This window comes from Arachis stenosperma, chromosome 7, assembly GCF_014773155.1.
Source record: "Arachis stenosperma cultivar V10309 chromosome 7, arast.V10309.gnm1.PFL2, whole genome shotgun sequence".
Lineage (NCBI taxonomy): Eukaryota > Viridiplantae > Streptophyta > Magnoliopsida > Fabales > Fabaceae > Arachis > Arachis stenosperma.
Genome location: NC_080383.1, coordinates 58,013,716 through 58,028,556, shown reverse-complemented (window position 1 = coordinate 58,028,556; position 14,841 = coordinate 58,013,716). Strand labels below are relative to the sequence as shown.

The window sequence follows — 14,841 nt, the reverse complement described above, 5'->3', positions numbered from 1 at the left end:
TCCAAGGACAACCATCAGTCAATTTCCGGAAACGCACGTGGTACTTTAATCGATCTGACTTGACTACTCGATACTCAGTACTTCTCCGAACGATGTAATTCTCCATGCCTTGCAGCACTGTCTCTCTGCTTCTGAATCTGTGACCACCCCTAAACTCCACACCACCGTCGGTATTGTAATCGTCAGCCTCATATTCGAATATGGAGTTGCCTTGTACATGGTATCCAAATCCAATTTATGGTAGTGACTAGGTACAGATGATAACTCTGGAATTGGATGCGGAGCATGCAAAAGGTATCAAAATGATCCACCAACAAGAGTCTCTGGTATAAAATCATCCTCGTCATCATCGTCAGAGGAACCACTTTCGTGGCTATCGAAAACGTACTCTTTGTTGGATTTCTCATCCTCAACATCCATGTCTACTACTGGACTAGTACTGTGCAAGGGTTGTGGTGCAAGAGGATGGTCATCCTGTACAAAGTTCGAGCTGCCAGAAGCACCACTACCAACATCACGAGCCTCCGCAGAAAGCTCCATCACTTGTTTACCCATAATTCTCCCATGTACATCAAACATTAGGTGCACATGCTCATCGCCATCAAGGCAAAATAGACGAAACCGAAATACACCATTCCTCATCGGTGCTAGCGTCCTACACCCAACTTTACCGACCTCTTTTCTCTCCCCACTACCGACGTGCGTCAATATCATACTCTTTAACTTGGACAACGAATTTGCTCTTCGTGTTCGCAGCAGCGAAGGACTCTCTCACTCAAATATATTCCTGTTGTTACTGTTTCTCATCTAACAGTTGGGATACACCATCACAACAAAGAAACCACTGCCACTAAATATTTTTACTAAGGTTTTGGAAGAAAAATGGAAGAAAAGAAGGATTGAGAGTTTTATGAGGAATACCAATAGTTTGTTGATCCTTTTATAGCTTGTTGATTTTTATCATACTGTATTTCGTTTACTGTAAAAATATTTTAAATTACAATGTATCTTGTTTATAGTGTAATCAAGATAAGTATGGCCGTATCTTATTTATACTGTAAATAAGATACGTTTAACCCGCTATTTTTCACGTAACACGTATGCAAACGTGATACATTAACACGTGTTTGTGCCTTATCTTATTTACCGTGTAAACGAGATAAGTAAGGTTATGAAAATTAGTAAATACTCAACAAATTATGTGTATCCATAATTAAAATATTTATTTTATTTATTTAAAAAAATCCTACATCTCTAGTAATAATTCTAATTGATATAATTAACTTTATACATATTATTTGGCCTTTCACAATTTTCATTATTTGAAAATTCATGAATTATTCATAATGTCTGTTTTGTTTTTCTAGATATGGCTTGTAGGGGACCAAATTAATGGGTTTGAACAAAATATGGCACCAAAAGGATCATTGTTCATATCTTTTTCCCAATTCCCTCCAAAGAAATTGCGTAAAGATTGCTTCTATCATACCACACCTTCCATGATAACTCCCTCTACTTTCATGAATGTCGATTCTTGTGAGGTCTATTCAGAACTCTTTACCTTTTTTTTTTTTGGTATCAAGATAGAGTTTCATATTGTCCGATTCTTTAATTAGATATTTATATTTTTATATGACTTTCATTTTGATATAATAGGCTATCAAATTAACTAATTATACTAACATTACAGTATAAAAAAATAAAAGTTTTCGTATTATAATATATAGAATTGGCTGCCAAGAAGAGTGATGAGTGCACGGCGCATTATATTGTGGGAATATTGCATATATTAGAAGGTTGGAACGTTAACGAGTGTGGTGAGTTCATGTTTAGCATTAAGAAAGTTGGCAAGCAAGTCTTCAACATGGATTTAGGCCATTGAAGAGTAATCATAATCTTGCTTAATATTATACATTAATTACTATTTTCTATGCATCCGTTTAAAAAAAATATCTTTTAAGATAAGGCGATTTATAAAATGATAAAATTAAATAATATTTTAATCACTTATATATATATATATATATATATATATATATACCACTTGAGTGATACCTATAGTGGTTATGAGCTTTCAATGACTAAATTTTTATTTTGGTCCCTAAAATTCAAGTGATTACTCATTTTAGTTCTCCAGATTTAAAATTATTTATACTGGTCCTCCAGATTTAGTTTCGAAAACTAATGTGGTCTTTCAGCCTTTTCCGGTGATGACTCAGCAAACGGAGTGTCATGGTGGTACCCTCTCTGCCACGCTAGACCCTGCAACGGCTAGCTAACGTGGCGAAGATTGTATTTGTACCCAATTTAGTCCCTAAAACCCTAATTTTCTCTCATTTATCTGAGTTAGGTTCTTCTTCAATTTTCGTCTTTCTTCCTGTTGTCTTCTTATTCTTCGTTATCTTCTTCTTCTTGTTGTTGTTCTTCTTCCTGTTAAATCTTCGTCATTCGTCGCTATTAGTTGCAGCACCATTGGTGGGTGGTGGAAGTACCGCAGTTGGAAGCTCGATTCGCTCTCTTTCAAGCGGTAACTGGGCCAGATCACAAAGTCGGAACAGAAGTGCGAGGGTGCCAGAATGGTGTAGGTGTAGTTACCGTCCAGTTTTGCGATGGTCTGGAACAGAATCAAATCCAAACAAGCCATTTTTTAGATGTCCCAATTATAATGTAAGTTAAATATATGATATTTTGTTCATTTGTTCTTACCTGCTTCATTTTATCATCTTTTGTTGGTTCATTTCAGACAAGAAAAAAGACTTGGTGTGGTATGTTTGTTTGGGCTGATATTGGAGAAGAAGAAAATGATGGAATAGCAGATTCTGATAGAGTCAATGGTGGAATGAAGATGAATCTAGCATGGAGGGTTGGGAGGTTGAAAGATGATGTAAGAATTCAAAAATTGATGACCCATTTGTTGATGGTAACTGTGTTTATGATGGTAGTATTTTTGTTAGTGATGTGTAACAAATTTTGAAGAAAAAATTATGGAAGGATTCATGTGTAATATAATGTAATGGAGACACCATGCTCATAATACTTCAGGAAGTAAGACAACACTAGTATCACCTTCTAATACCTCAGAAAGTGAGACACCATGCTCATAATACAATTCAACCAACCCTTTGTTTTTTTTTAGCATGGTAACACATTTCTATGAGTTCATTATCGCTGTCTAGATTCCTCATACCAACTTCTAGGTTCCTCCCAGGCATAAGCCACTAGCACTTCTGTATTTTACCATAAACAAGTTTTTTGTAGTAGTTCCTCATGTAAAATACGTCCAGAGTGTCCACATCAAGATCGCCTAAACAAGCCCTATTATCTGGAGAATAAACCAGTATGTCGTCTTCATTTTTTTGGAAATTACTCCCGTGATGTATCATAATATCAATCAATTCAGTCATCTACATAATAAAAAAAGAGATAATATAACCTTAGTTTAAAATCATGTATCATTCAAATTAAAAGTCACAGGCAAATATTATATATTATACACCATTTTTTGCATACTTCAGACATGAAAAACATGGATAAAATACACTATTATACACTGTACCTTAGTTTAGAGGTGAAATACACTATTATATATTGTACCTCAGTTCAATTTTCATCGCACTACTTAAAGTATTTTTTCTTTTCTTTTTCAGCATACATTTAGTTATTTTTTCTAGTAGAACTGCCTCAACAATAAGAAGATACATGTAGTTTCAATTGGACAATATAATAGCATGCTTAGTCATGAGTAAAATTGTGGTAAAAATTTATGTAAATAAGTACAACAAATTTGATGGCCAAAATTATTGTGCAAATTTTGATTTTTATCAAAATTTTACTGCATCAAAGCATTACTGCAGTAGTAAATGATCACAATAATGAACAATGATTTTCTTCTAAGATTTTAACTGCAATTCTTTTCTTCAAAATGCATGTTGATAAATGTCCCCGTCAATTTGAATTTTCAGTGTAAGATTCAAAATTATTCAGAGATAAAAATCAAAATCCAAAAATCAGTTTAAAATTGCATAGCCCTAACCCTATCAACATCATCTATGTTCCATTCATACAAAAACATAGCACTCCAACAATCCAACTCAACGTATAAGCAATTAAAGAAATCTTAAAAATAATAGTTGCAACAAAGCATAAAGGATCTCCATTGATAAGAACACCAGCACCATAGAGTACAATCATACATGCATTTCAAAAATAAATTAAAAAAAATAAAACCATTAAACCCCAACATTAACAATTACCTTGGCTAAGAACGAAAGGGGAGCAACCTCCTTCCTTTGAAACACTGTGATTTTCCTCTAACTTAGTCGTGGATTAGTTCAACTTAGGTGATGAATGATTTCAGAAATTCTTCTGTGGCACCATTGATTAGAGATGAAGAAGAATGATGGAGGTAGAGAAGAAGATGAATATTTTGTATGGGGTAAAAATCGTTTCTTCTCCTTCATATACAAGCCACACGACATCTTTTACTTATTTGGGCGCTAAAGGGGTAAACGACGTCGTTTAGAGAGGGTCCAGCGTGGCAGAGAAGGTGCCATCATAGCACTCCATTTTCTAACTCATCACCGGAAAGGGTTGAGGGACCACATTGGTGTTCGAAACTAAATCTAGAGGACTAATATGAGTAATTTTAAATCTTGAGGACTAAAATGAGTAATTGCGTGAATTTCATGGACTAAAATGGGAATTTAGTCAACTTTTAATGTTCTATCACGATTCACAAAGATAAATGTTGGGAGGTTTGATGATGGTCAAGTAAATTGGACCGTCTCTAATTTTAGGCATTACACCCATGATTCACGCACCTACCCAACATACTCACACATGCTATATAGATATTATAGATTCTTTAAACAACATCCAATTTTAGCTGAAATTTGAATCCGAGTACAGCTTGGAAACCATTCGTGCTAGGTCTCCGCTACAGTTGTTATTGCTTTTAAGTTGCTTTAGTATTGTACCACAAGTGTTTAAACTTTTCTCTCTAACAAGTTAATGTATAAGGTCCAATAAGCAATAAAGTTTTCACGGTAAAATACGTTTGAACAAAATTTGCAGCCTTGACCCAAAAAAAAAATTACAGCAAAACTTAATCACATTAATGTGCATTTCCAATCAAAATTCAAAATCGCAACAACAACAATAAGAATTCAAGTTGAATATATACCAGTTCGCAACTGAAATTGCAACTAAAATCGCAAATACATTCACATTCAAACTACAATAAAAAACATACATAATTGACTAACTTTTAATTAAAATTTTTTCTTAGGTTGATATCTTATTTTTCAAATAATTTCTTATCTTATTCAACATCAAATAATTGAAGGAAAAATTATTGATATATGACGATACCAACTGTTTTCATCAAATATATATAAGAAATAAATTAAGATAAACATAAGAGATACTTAAAAAAACACTATTCATCATATATATAAATGATCTCTTGACGACTAAATCCCCATAGTGGTCCCCCAGATTCAGCCCGTGCACCAATTTAGCCCCTGAAATTCCAATTGCACTGTTTATGTCCCCCAGATTGCGATTTCGGCACCATAATGTTCCTTCGGAGAATTTCCGGCGTGACTCAGCGACGGCGTTGCTTAGGTGGCACAGCCACTGCCACGTTGGACACCGTAGTGTACAGATGACGTGGATTGTGTGGTTAAATTTCCCAATGTAGTCCCCTTCTTCATGTTTAAACCCTAAAATTTCGTTGGCCTCCCCTCAATGTGGTTCTCTCGATCAACGTCTTCTTCTGCCTCTCTTCTGCACACCAGTAGCTGTCCCCCATGAGAGGAAGTGGGAGCCATGTTGCAGGAAGTTCCAACCGGTCATCGTCGACGGAGAACTAGAGAAGAAGCACGACGCGAAGCAGGCAGGGACGGGTTCCGGACTGGTGCGGCTGTGGTTGTCGCCCGGTGCTAAGGTGGTCTGGGACGGAGTCGCATCCTAACAAGCCCTTCTTTGGTTGCCCCAACTATAATGTGAGTAAAGTTTAATAATTTGTAGCTGATTGAAAATTTTTTTTTGGTTGATTATTTTGGTTGGTTGCAGACAAGTGGGAAAACATGGTGTGGGTTATTCGTCTGGGCTGATTCTGTGCAAGAGGAGTTGTCTGAAGGAGCTGTTGCAGGAGATGATGATGGTGACAGGAAGATGAACTTTGCATGGCGGATGAGCAAGATGGAGGCAGACATTAGGAATCTGAAATTCATAACTCATGTTCTTGGATTTGGGTTCTTAGTAATTGTTGTTTTTGTAGGATTGGTGCTATTAAAGGGTTGAGAACATGTCAATGTAATGTAGTTCCCAAATTAATGAATGAAACTGTTATGTGGTAACATAACAAGATTTGTGTAAATCATCTTACTTTGATATAATATAATATCCTGTTGGATGAAGTAAAAGAACTTGTAAATAAGAAACAGCAAGATTGATCCAAACCATGGACAGTATTAATTGATCGATACCAAAATATGGCAAACCATTCATAGTTTTAACACATTACAACCATAAGTAATTGAACAAGTAGCATGACATACTTGATTAGTAATCAAGAAAATGAACCATTGTTTAGAGTGAGCGCAGTCACTATATCTTTTAACAAAAAAAAAACACTTGACAAGCAAAATGTCCTAATGTCCTAATATGAAAGTTCACTTCTTTCGGGGGTGCTTAAATCCAGGAGTCGGCACAAACTTCAGAAAATTTGTGAATCGTGAAGCAGTGGCAGAACTCGCACCCTTCATTGGGTCCAGTGCTGTAGAAGGGGTTGTTGGAGGTGACCTTCTTCTAGTAGGCAGTTTGGCAGGTCTTGTGGCTGGTTCCCCGGTTACTTCAGTGAACTACACAAATTTCAAACCAGAAATAAATACCAAACATTGTCACTCACTAAACCTTTTTTGGAGTTTTTACTCCATGAATTACAAAGGCTTATTATAGAATTAAAATTGTACCTTTTGAGAGTCTTCTGGTTCAGAACAAATTGGCTGTGACAGATCAATTTCTGAAGCTTGACCAATAGGAGCAGAATTGATGGTAATATTAGCATTAGCCGTAGCTGTAGCAGTAGTAGTTGCAGTTGCAGTAGCAGTTGCAGTGGCACTGGCAGATGCAGAGGCAGTTGTGGTGGCCTGGGCAGTTGCAGTTGCTTGTGCACTAGCATTTTTAGGGTCTTTAGCAGCCTCTGCTACCTTTGCAGCAGCCGCAGCATCAGCTGCAGCTTGAGCAGCATCAGCTGCTCTTTTCTTTTCACATCCTCTCTTGGTGTGACCTTTTTGCAAGCAGTACTTACATGTGAAAGGCCGAAGCTGTCTTTTCAAGGCTGTTACTGGCTTAGATTTCTTGCTAGAACTTGTGCCTTCATCGGAGTCCTTCCTCCTCTTTGTTTGAAGATTCCCTGGCTTCCTCTTGATTGGTGGTGCCAATGGCTTGTTAAACTGACTTTGTTCCCAGAAGGCTTGGCCAGGTATAGGATTGATGTGGTACTTGTATGTTTTCTTGTAAGACTCCATGGTTATCAACTTATGGCAGAAATCATCTGGGTGCTTGTTGACTCTGGCCAGTGCTGCACAAGCATGAACGCATGGAATCCCTACAAGTCCAGTTTACTTCCAGCTTAAGTTAAATCAAAAAATTATTTATAACACTAGTGTAAAATTAAATGAGCAAAGGTAAGTGGGTGGGAGAAAATAACCTGTTAACATCCAAAACTGGCAGGTACATAATCTTTTCCCCAGGTCTACCACATGGTTTGTTGGACGCCCATGGACCTCAAACTTCTCATATCCAGTATCTCCAGACCATATAGCATGCCAATGTCTGGACTCTTTCCTCACCTTTTCTAACCTACTTTTGATTACGGGTGGTAACAGCCCCAGGTGATTGTCCAACTTAACCTTGTTCTTAGCCATAGTTCTCATGACAAACATTCTCACCTCTTCTAGAAGAGTAAGTATAGGCTTGCCCCTTGCTTCTTTGATCTTTGAATTGAAAACCTCACTGCCTCCTTGAACTCCCACTTAGTATTGAACTTCATCTCGACTTCTAAATGTAGTTCCCCGAACCTAGCACCCTGTCTAAACACCGAAAATACCTCCTCTGAACTTTCTTCTCCAACCAGCTCATCCTCTGAATTAGGTGGTGTTTTCATCTCCAAAGAGTGCCACGAATTGCCACCATCCGATTCTGACCCCGGATCAAAAGCGTCATGGTTATCCCCTTTTAGACCTCCCCCCACAAATCCGATGTCCACATCTTCATCAGAAACGTCTTCCACAAATCCATCATCATCAACACATACATTGGCCTTCCCTTTTTCCTTTCCACTCTCAGCCTGGACCTTCTTCCTTGCATTGGGTTTCTTGACTTTCTTCTTCTGTGAAGGAACAGTATATCCAATGCCCGATTCATCTGAGCTATCATCCGGCTCTTGTGGCTTATAGGCCTCGTCCTCAGCACTCTCGTAGCTGTCATGATAGTCTGAATCAGAGGATAAAAGAACATGATCACTAGCATTTTCCTTTGCTTTTGAAATATCTTTCCCTACAGACCTTAGACAATATCTCCTAGTCCTAGTTACATTGTTCTGTCTGGCCATGGGTTTGGGTTTGGAAACTGTCTTAGGCTTAGACTTTGACTTAGCCTTAGGCTAGGACTCCATGTTAGAATTCACATTGCTCTTCTTCAGTAATGCCTCTTTAGCTTGGGGCTTGTATGTTACCATGCTTAAACTCCTAGGAGGGTCCTTCTCGGTGGTAGGTTTGACAGGGGGGTCTTTCACCATCTTGGCATTTGACTTGGCTTGCTCTCCAAGATCCCTCACCTGGTCATCAACATGCACAACAACATAATAAATTAACAATATATAATTTTTTATATACTCATTTCTATATACTCAAATTTTTATATTTTTAAAATAAATTTTTATATATTCATCTCTATAGCCAATTTTTAAAAATTCGATTATTTTTAATAATATTAAAATATCAACATATTTAACATTCATATTATTATATAAAAATTTAATAATAATTTACATCTTTATCTTTTAGTAAGAATATTGTTTATCTTAAATGTTTTTTTTAATAAAAATATTAATTTTTCTTATAATTACATAGATAATCAAGCAATTAAAACATTTAGAGTTGAGAATCTGTAACTGAATCAGGATTGTTTATCTCAATCTTTTCAAAATGATGTCTCATAACCAAAAAATTATAACTATTTCATCATTTGTCAAATTTGATATAACAAGGCTAAATTTTTTATTATTTTTTTTTGTACTCTTTATAGTTAGCCACAGTTGAAACCTTGGGTAAAGACTATGTTTTTTGTAATGTACAATCACTCGTAAAAATGAATAATTTTTTAAGGAAAAATACTCACATGATGACATCTTCATACGAATATGACATTATAAACTTTTAGATAATTAATCAAATATATTTAATTAAATATATCAACTCATCTAATGGTCTACAATACTATCTTCATGTAAAGATGTTATCATGAAAATATCCACCTTTTTTAAGAGGCCTACACAAAATATAATCCCCTAAATTTTATAGTCCCTTGTAACCATCAAAAATATTTTTCATTTCGCAAATCATTAATGATTTTGTCAAAAGACATTTTGCGGATCATAAGTACATATTGTTTAAGAGCCAAATTGTCATCAATATGAGCTTTTGAGGGGGCTAATTTCATGGTTTAATATTGGGAGGTTGGGTTCACAACAACAGAAGAAAATGCACACCTACAATGGTTGAAGTGTGTTGCACATGCCAGGGTTCCTAACACACCAAAGTGGTTGAATTGGCTCAGCACCAATGCCTCTACTTACCATTCTGCTTCTCCATTCATTGAGCCTATCCGTGGCCTCAGCATACCTCTTCATACCGTTTTCGTCGCGGTTACCGGACCACAAAGTCTCAGCCATTGCAGAAGCTCTGGGCCAAATTCTGGAATCCACAACCGTACCATCAGCTTGTTCTGACCACAATGCCACTTCCCCACCCAAAACCAACTTTGCTTCTTCTTCAAGCAACCCATATGTTATATCATAGTTGTATATTGTTTGCCATGTCTTAAATGGTCCACACCAGGATCCACCATTATTCGCATCGCTTCCAGTTTGGTTGTCATAGGCACTGTTGTTCCCAACAAAGTCACCATGACCACAATCCAAGTAATAGAAGTCTGCTGACGACACGATGGCTCTGTATCCAGACGAAACTATCCTCTTGGTGTTTTTGTGTCCGTTGTTCCATGTCTGCAAAATTACATTCTCCTTAGGGAGAATAGTTGAAGAAACATGGACTGAATCACTCAGAAGAACGTCTTCCCAATAAATGACGGTCCGGTTGAGAGACATAATGAAAGGGAGAGTGTTGTTGACAAATGTTTCAAGAATTTGGTTAAGAGTTCCACCGTTTGATAGGTAGTTCTGAATGGTTGGATCGGTTTTCCAACAACCTGGCACTACCTCATCGGCGCCGGCATGGTAAAAAGGTTCCGGGAACAATGTGGTCACGTCATGGATTACATTCTTCATAACTTGGTATGTCTTTGGGTTTAAAGGGTTCAAATGCCCTGTCCCTGGCTCTGCAGCCAGAATCTGGGAACCCGGGGAGAACCAGAACATGTTAGCACATGTTACAATTTCAGGGTATGCTAAAGCCCAAGATCCTGTATGCCCTGCAAATGTTTCATTTTTATGTTAATCACTATCTTCTATTGCTGAATTATGTGCGAGATCAGTGAGAATTCAGAATACAGTAATACTCTGAAAAAGACCATGCAAAAAGGCCTATTAATTTGTTAATTGTCTCAATCATTACAATTTATAGTCATTTTTCCGTTTCTTTGAAATTTAAAACTACATTATTTGGTTAACAAATTTGGTCTTTGCCCTGGTCTAAGGAGGTAAAGTTAGGTAAAAGATATACACTTGACATGGTTGAGTAGATTCATTTTATTTATAATTGAGAATATTAATTCCTAACTTGGTATTCGATATACCTTTTAGCCTAACTGTTCGGTATCAAAGTCCTTTCAAATGAACCAGGGTTTGCTTTTTGTTTAACATTTTATCTTCAAAGTCAATAACAATATTCTATTTGTTTAACTACTAGGCCTGTTTTCTCTGCAAATCATCTTCTAGAAATCAAACAAGATAAGACTAGTGCTATAATAGAAAAATCACTAATCATTAATAATTACAATGAAACAAAATACAACGACATGTATACAAAACTAGGTAGAATACAACGAATAGTTAGAACCTTTTTCGCAATTTTCAGAGTTGTGTAAAGGGACTAGAGAAATTAATTAGTCCGATAATACTGGTATATCGTAATTAGAAAAAGGACAATAAATATTATGAGGAGTTAACACTGTGCTTAATCATCACTCAAAATCCAAAATTGTGAAGAAAAAAATTGCTAGTAATAAACAATATTTCCGGAATTGTAAAATTGATGACTAACCAGGTGAATCAATCTCAGGAAGAACACGAACTCCATGGTCAAGCCCAAACTCCACAATGTTTCTAACATCATCAGGCGAATACACCATGTCACTATCATAAGCACCCTTATCAGCCAACCCAGGCTCAGATGGCACAACAAGAGGGAAAGATTGGGAGTCAGTTATATGCCAATGGAACACATTCACTTTGTTCATGCTCAGGGCCTCAATTGTCCTCATGATATCTCTCACTGGATAGTAGTTCCTTGCGGTGTCAAGCATGACACCGCGATGAGCGAATAGTGGGGCATCCCATACGTGAACCCCAACAGGAACACGTGTGGGAGTGCCCCATGCCAGCTGTGAGAATGTCTCCAGGCCTCTCATGGCTCCCCATGTTGTGGGAGCTGAGAGCGTTGCCGTGGAGGCATTCCAAGGAATTGAGAGCGTGTAGGACTCGTCGACGCCGTGGTGGAGTGGGGCGGAGGGGTTGGTTATGGTGATGGTGAGGGTGGAAAGCGGAGGGAGGTTTTTGGTGAGGTTTGTGACTATGGGGACAAGCGGACGGTGGTGTTCGGTTTTGATGAGGTTGATGTAACGGTTGATTGCGGCGGAGAGGTGGTTGTTGGTGTGGTGGTTGACGGTAGTGGTGATGGTGAATGAAGGGTGGAGGAGGGTGGATTGATGAGGTGGGCCCCATGTGAGGTTTCTTGGTTTTGGCCACACGTTGATGTTAGTGGTTGTAACAGTTTTTGTTATGCTACGGTGATACGTTGCAACTACATTGGCAGTACTACTAGATAGACATAACATTAGAAGTAGAAGTGATGAGAGCAATGATTGAATAAGCATCTTGGGTTGTGTACTTTGTGGTAAGATTGGCTTGATTCTTGGTTATGTGATTGGGAATTTGGGATTGATATTAGGATGGGGTAGCATTAATATAGCACTATTATCGTACATGTGGCGAAGTTGACTTGAAGGGTGAAGACTTCTATCAGTTCTATCTGATGTGTTTCTCATGATGACAGAAATTCTGTAATGTTTGCGCATTAAAAATGTATTTTTATATTCGGATTTAACTAATGGTGATTGCGCATACAAATATTGGTCTCATAATAATTTTGTAAAAATACAAAAATTTAATTAATATGTGTCTTAATAACACATTAAAAATATATTAAAAATTTTAATTTTTGTATTTTTTCAGAAATAATATATATATATATATATATACTAGTCAAACTTATTAAATATATTGTAAATGATGTCCATATGTGAGATAATAACTATCAGATAGTATAACTTGATTCCATTCTTTTAGTTAAAAATCTGATGAGAATTAATAGGAAAGTCCGAAAGGGAGAATGAGAATAGATAGGTGTCATGGAAGGGTCAGCATGTTTGAACAGCTAGTTGTTGTTTCGTTGCTTGTTGTTTGCTTCTTAATTGGACTCTGCGCAATAGACAAATGACGATTCTTTGCTTCAATTAGACAAGTCTATAGTCGTTTTGTGACATTGACTCGTGTGGAAAACTAATTAAGAAGCATAGAATATATTCCATTGTAAGAAATAATAATGCATCCGGCGATAGCAGGCTCGCCAACTAATTAAAGTGGATCCGTTGGAAGATAAGAAGAGCAAAAGCTGTATTTATTTAGCCCAAAATTGTCACAAGAAAAAATCTGGCAGACAACATCAAAATCAGCTAATGAATTATAATTGGTATTTTTTATTTTAGAATCTTGCTAATATATATTTTACAAGTATATTTGAAAAAAATGATTTCTAACTAATTTTTTCATATATAGAGGATAGATTACTTGTTCAATTGTTATTGGAGGAATTGGTTTATGTCATCATAGTTAATGTTAATTAGTAATTATCTTTTTAACATAGGTAATTAAACCAAATTACTAAATCATGGTAAACTCATTTTCCGAATTATAATAGTTTTCAAAGAGCGATCATTTTCAATTTTTTCAATTTTTTCAATTTTTTCAATTTTTCTACTCTACCTAATTGTTTTAATATGTTCCAGCCATTAATAAAATAAAATAAAATCAAAAGCTAAAAATAAAAATTAAAACAATTAAAAAAATGAAGTAGAAATTGAAAATGGCAAACACCTTCAAACGACGGAGATGTGTATAGTTTGAAACAGATACTTAATTAGTTATGATCAATATCTCAAAGATGTTCATCACTCCTATCCCTCTTGTTTTCACCATCAATTTTGTTTTTTTTTTTTTTGGGATTAGAACACGTTAAGAAAATTGGGTGGATTGAGAAATTAAAAAAATTGCAAAACGATACTTTTTAAAACTATTGTAATTAATTTACAAAATGGATATATCATGGTTTAGTGTAATTTTGTTTAATTAACTAAGGTCAGAGACGTGGTTAACATTAATTAGGATAACATAAATAAATTCTTTCAATAACAATTAAATAAGTTATAGAGGGTATTTAACCCTTTATTGATGATAGAGTTGGCTACAAACCACCTTTAAAAAATATCATAAAAAATAAAAAAATATTTTACAAAAAAGTTGTTTACTTAATAGATAAACTTTTTTTAACTTTTCAATGCATTAACTAGATCAAAAAGTTAAAAATTTTCTATTATTATACATTACTAAAAGTGCAAAAGTTCTCTACCCCGTTATTAATTATTCTTACCATTTTAATATATTTATGACAATGATTGACATTAATATTTAAATAAATATTATTAAAATAGTATTTGTATTTATTGCTTAAAATTTATTCCATTTATTTCTCTTTTTTCTCGTCACAGTTGCTTTATAATGATTCAATTTAAAAAATATTTTATGTTTATATCTGTGCATATATTTTAAATGAACTTTAAATACTAGCTTTTTTAAATAAATATTTATTTATGTCTAAATCGTTCATTTTGGTTTCAACTAAGAGTTTAATTTGTAGATTAAACATTTTAATATATTTTACATTAGTATATATTTTGGATGCTCATTTTTTTATCTCCAAAATTCATTCAAATAAGATAAACAACATTATTATTACTCTCACCAATATGTATGTTTGCTATGCTACATTAAAATCACGTATCTCCAAAAAAAAACTGTAATTAAATTTGATAATAACATAATTCAAGTGTCACACAAATGAAATGCTAGACACAAAAATCGTATAACATCCGATATTAAATGTTTGGAACATCTAAAAGATATCAATAATAATATCCAAATTATCAAATTGCACAATTTCTTTAAATTTTTTCATCTTTGTTTTACAGATGATCTAGTTTTTTTTGTACAAATTAACTGAAATTAAGTTGGTATTGTCAAAGAGGTGCTAAAATTTT

General features: G+C 35.3%; 2 protein-coding genes across 2 annotated transcripts; both read right to left on the bottom strand.

The window, feature by feature from the left end:
• Positions 1-6,489: 6,489 nt before the first annotated feature.
• LOC130942064 (uncharacterized) lies at positions 6,490-7,952 on the bottom strand. Its single transcript, XM_057870743.1, has 3 exons — positions 7,718-7,952; positions 6,978-7,615; positions 6,490-6,866 (listed from the first exon to the last, which is right to left on the bottom strand). The coding sequence occupies exons 1-3, from the start codon at positions 7,950-7,952 to the stop codon at positions 6,678-6,680; spliced, it is 1,062 nt and encodes a 353-aa protein (XP_057726726.1). The 3' UTR covers positions 6,490-6,677.
• Positions 7,953-9,594: 1,642 nt separating this feature from the next.
• LOC130940372 (beta-hexosaminidase 2) lies at positions 9,595-12,388 on the bottom strand. The gene is made up of 2 exons (XM_057868485.1): positions 11,511-12,388; positions 9,595-10,719 (listed from the first exon to the last, which is right to left on the bottom strand). Exons 1-2 carry the CDS (start codon positions 12,340-12,342, stop codon positions 9,779-9,781), a joined length of 1,773 nt encoding a protein of 590 aa, XP_057724468.1. The 5' UTR covers positions 12,343-12,388; the 3' UTR covers positions 9,595-9,778.
• Positions 12,389-14,841: the final 2,453 nt, after the last annotated feature.